This window comes from Penaeus monodon, chromosome 8 (genome assembly GCF_015228065.2).
Source record: "Penaeus monodon isolate SGIC_2016 chromosome 8, NSTDA_Pmon_1, whole genome shotgun sequence".
NCBI classification, from domain to species: Eukaryota; Metazoa; Arthropoda; class Malacostraca; order Decapoda; family Penaeidae; genus Penaeus; species Penaeus monodon.
The window spans coordinates 14,427,214-14,432,213 of record NC_051393.1 but is presented as its reverse complement, the minus strand read 5'-3'; the positions used below and the strand labels follow the sequence as shown (position 1 = coordinate 14,432,213).

At 40.5% G+C, this 5,000-nt stretch overlaps 1 protein-coding gene across 1 annotated transcript in view; it reads right to left on the bottom strand.

Moving 5' to 3' along the window:
* Window positions 1-2,124, bottom strand: part of LOC119575887 (astacin-like metalloprotease toxin 5) — a 6,671-nt gene extending 4,547 nt beyond the window's left edge. The window contains 1 exon segment of the mRNA XM_037923424.1: window positions 2,019-2,124. Within this exon segment, the coding sequence (XP_037779352.1) occupies window positions 2,019-2,124 (106 nt within the window).
* Between the last annotated feature and the right edge of the window lie 2,876 nt (window positions 2,125-5,000).

Below are 5,000 nucleotides of genomic sequence, written 5' to 3'. Positions count from 1 at the left end.
CTGGGTGGCCAAGCCAGCCCAAAAAAAAAAAAAAAAAACCACCGGGCGGAAGGTAATGGCAAACCACCGCTCTAAATTGCCAAGAAAAATCATGGAAGCCCATGATCGTCAAGGCCGCGGTGGCAGAGTGGTTAGAGCATCGGACTCAAAACTGTCACGACGGCAATCTGAGTTCGAGGGTTCGAGTCACCGGCCGGCGCGTTGTTACCTTGGGCAAGGAACTTCACCTCGATTGCCTACCTAGCCACTGGGTGGCCAAGCCAGCCCAAGTTAGTGCTGGTCCCAAGCCCGGATAAAATAGAGAGAATGATTACCTAAAAAGGTAACACCGGCACTCTCCGTAGAAAGGAACTGGGGACCCTACCAAGTACTCACTCCAAGAGCATCACAACATGAAAAACTACAATTAAGTATCATGCTGTGACCACGGCGGCTCAGACATGAACCTACCGTTATAATGATGATATATATATATATATATATATATATATATATATATATATATATATATATATGTGTGTGTGTGTGTGTGTGTGTGTGTGTGTGTGTGTGTGTGTGTGTGTGTGTGTGCATCATATGGTTCTCAGTGGTGGGTGCTGAAGAAGACAGGAAAGAAAAAGGTCAATAGTTTTGAACTGTAGTGTTACAGACGAGTACTGCGTATTAACTGGACAGAAAAGAAAACGAATGATGAAGTGCTGAGAAAAATAAATTGTAAAAAACCGGCTGTTGGGACATCTTGAACAAAAGGAAACTAAAGTTTATTGGTCATGTGAGGAGAAGTAAAAGTATTGAGAAAAACTTGCTGACAGGAATGGTGATAGGAAACAGAGAAAGAGGAAAACCGAAGACAAGACTGAGCGACAACATCAAAGATATTTGCGGGCTGTCGATGGTACAAGTGGAAAGAAAAGCGCAAGATCGAGTTGAGTGGCGGAGGAGGTGGAGAGGTCACGGCTACCAAACATGAGCATACCGTTATGATGATGATGATATATGTAATATATGTATCCATCAATAACCCGGTATGCTCAGGGTTTGAGCAGCCCTGGACCTCTCCACCATCCTTCGCCAGTCAACTCGATCTTGCGCTTTTCTTTCCACTTGTACCATCGACAGCCCGCAAATATCTTGTCTTCGGTTTGCCTATTCCTCTGTTTCCTATCACCATCCCTGTCAGCAAGTCTTTCTCAAAACTTTTACTTCTCATCACATGACCAATAAACTTTAGTTTCCTTTGTTCAAGTGTCCAACAAACCGGTCTTTAAAAATTTACTTTTATCAGCACTTCATCATTTGTTTTTCTTCTCTGTCCAGTTAATACGTAGTATTCGTCGTAACACACATTTCAAAATATTTACCTTTTTCTTGTCTATCTTCTTCAGCACCCAACACTCAGAACCATATGATGCAAATTGGGGAAAATAATGAGTTCAATAACCCCAGTTTTGTCCGTAAGGTAATGCTTCGGGCTTTCCAGATGTTATTGAGAGCAACTGTGGCGTTTTTGGCAATGGTAATTCTTCTTTTTACTCCGGTGAATCATCAACATGTATTAGTTAAACAGCTCCAAGTAAGTGAATCTTTCACATTTTCTACAACCACTCCATTTGATTGTAACCCTGCTCAACATGTTTACTGTCGGTTATTTCGAATCTTCATGATCTTAGGTTTCCTTGTCAATTAAGAACCAGCTTTTCGCTTGCCTTCTCTAACTTTATCTAACGTTTTTGTCCGCTTTAACTGCTCCTGCTGGCAATATACAAACTATGTCATCTGCGCGACTATCTTAGCAATTTGTTCATTTGTACTCCTCCACCAATCTACAGTTTCTTCAAATGCTCAGAGCACCTCTCATAATTGCTTCCAGATATATATTAAACAGCTTCGAAACCATTCTGTTAACCTAAGTTGGTTCTTACAGTGCGTTGTTGTTGGTCACCTTACATGGCTTCTATTCGTGGGATGATGTGTTTTTGGCAAATTTCATATTGTTTCATGTCTGATTTCTAGAGGACTATCGTCGATAACAGTATCAAAAGCTTTCAGTAATCGATGAAACAGGTATAGGTCATCTTCTCTGTTCTCCTGTTTTTCTCTCTGATCAATTTCAGATTTAGGCATTCTGGTTTCTGTACCTTTGTGTGTGTGGCTTCGTCCCTTGCAATTTCTTCTCTTGCTTAACTTCAAATTTTGCTGCTGTGACTTATTAATGCATGTGCTGTTATTGTTTGCTTGGAGTGCCGTACCTTTTTTAGGGAATACTATGTATATTATTCATATATATATACATATATATATATTATATATCTATATATTATTTTTTTTTTTTTTTTTGTTTTTTTTTTATTTTTTTTTTTGGAGGTTCATGTTGAGGCCGCGCGTGTCACCAGGCATGATAACTTAATTGCTAGTTTCTCCATGGCTGTCGTGCTTCTTGGAGTGAATCTCGCGTGGCCAAGAGGTCCAATTCCTTTCCACGGCGAGTGCCCGGTCGTTACTTTTAGGTAAATCTTCTCTCTTTCTCATCCTGGGCTTCGGGACCAGCACTGACATTGGGCTGGCTTGCCCACCAATGGCTAGGTAGCGCAATCGACGGCTTGAGTTCCTTGCCCAAAGGCACAATGCGCCGCGCCGGTGACATCGGAACCCTCGAACGCAGATTGCCCGTCGTCCCTGTTTGAGTCCGATGCTCCTAACCCTCGGCCACCGCGGCTGCCGAGTTGAGAAGAGGCCTGGGGTGTTCCACTCACTATTTATTTTTCCTGACCACTTCATACACCAATGATTACAATATCAGAAATGATATTCATACCAATCGCCCGTCTCGTGGGTTTTCAGGGGCGCAGCGTTATTAGTGGGCAACCAGGCTGCAATGTATACATATGCCATCTGGCAGAACAAAGAGATGAAGACAACCATGTCCATTAACAGGAACACTTAGAAAAATCTGAACGTGAACGTAAGGAAATGAAAGAGATGGATGATAATTTACATGCTGTCTGTACGAAATGGATAGATACAACCATTCACATACTAGGCCATCGTCAGGACCAATGGAAAAGTAATGGAAGTTTCAAACTAAAGAACAACAGGAAACAAGACAGTTCTTTTTTCTGGACAAGAAGAAGGAAATTAAGTCACGGAGTTGCTATTGATTCTACACAGAAAAAAAAACTCGGCAAAATGCATAATTGGCTCACCCAACATGATCGCATTTTAAAAGTCAAATACAGCAAAACCTTATTAATCATTCTAGTATACATATACAATGCTACGCCACCACAACATTCAAGTGATGAGGCAATGGAAATTTTCTATAACACTCTCCAGAACTTTAGACACAATCTCACAGATATGTTAAAATTAATTCATGGGAGACCTCAAACACCCAAAAGTAGGCCAACAAGATGATCTAAAACCAATGACACCTGTTAGAAAATTCGGCACTTGGAGATATAATGAGAGAATTTGTAGTAAAATAATCTGAGTTATAGCATCTACATTTTTCAACACCACCCAGCATGACACGTGGTTTTTCACCAGACAAGAAGACACGCAACCAAACTTGGACCCTTGTGCTGAACCACCAAATGGCACGTTGTATTAAAAATGCCAAGACACGACCTGGTGCCGACACGCAACAGTGACACCAACTACTAACTATTCCGACTTAATAAGACTCAAAAGATGGAGCATTCAAAACCACCTCTAAGCTCGCTACGAACCTCTTGTAACAATTAAGACTATTACGAGTGTAACAAAATGTGAATTACTCAATTAATGTGAAGATGATAACCACCCATGAGTTGTGGAAGAGGAAATCTTGCTGAGCGCTGCTTAAGACACTCATCGCCAAAAGCAAAAGACAATTTCCCCTGATTCTGAAGAAAACACTAAGTTGAAATTGAAACAAGGAGATGCCTAAATCAAGGCTATCAATAATCCAGTTGACAGACAGTAATTTACGAAAATTACAAAACATTCAAAGATTTTGTGCGAGATAACGGAAAATATGGTTAAATAACCATCTGCCGGAGATTGAAAACTTGTTCTACTCAACTAAGACAACTAAAGACACTCTAACAAGGAGTACGACAAACATCACACGAAACTTCTAACTACAATGAACTTATCTTCCAAACTGAGATGGATTGGTTTTTGTGATGGAAAAGAAGTCAAAATAGATGAATCAATATTGTTCCAACCTACGTACAAAGAATCAAACGATCTAACAGACTAACATTAATAGACTCACATGACAGCGAACTGAACCACCGCCACTGCTAGACGAAGTCTAAAAAGACATAAAGAATTAAAGAATAACCAGAGCCCGGGAATAGATGAACAATACGAGAACTAATCAAACGCTGGCGAAGTGTTGATACTTCTTCTACCAACTCTTGTACCAAAATATGAACATGAAGAGATGGCGCATATAGCGGTAAACATCAAAGTGGTTTTTTATCCCATACAAAAGGTGACGCACTCCCTGCAACAATAACCGGACAATTGATTAATAAGTCACCAGTAGCAAACTTTTTGTTGACAACACATTATTGCTGAAAGAAGCAGTTTGAAGTTAAGGAAGAAATTGCAGATGAACAAGCAGTGGTTTTCGCCTGCGAACAAGGTACCAGCAACAGATCTCTAAATCTGAAATGATCATTAGAACAGACAGGAACTAGAAGACCTATACTGTGTTTTCACGATCCATCGCAAGCTTTTGCTACTGTCTGATCAAATATCCTCTTCCGAAAATAAAACTGGCAACACGATATGAAAGTTACCAACCCAATCCTCCAACTAATAGAAAGCGCATGGTGATGACCAACAACAGCACTGTTGAAGAACCAACTTATTGGGTTACGATGCTCGAAGTCAAACGAAGGGTGCGGACAACGGTTGCAATTCTGTCTCCCACTCTTTACCACATATATTCTGAAAAATTTATGAGCGTTGCTCTACGGAGATTTTGAAAGGGAACTTGTAGATGTTGG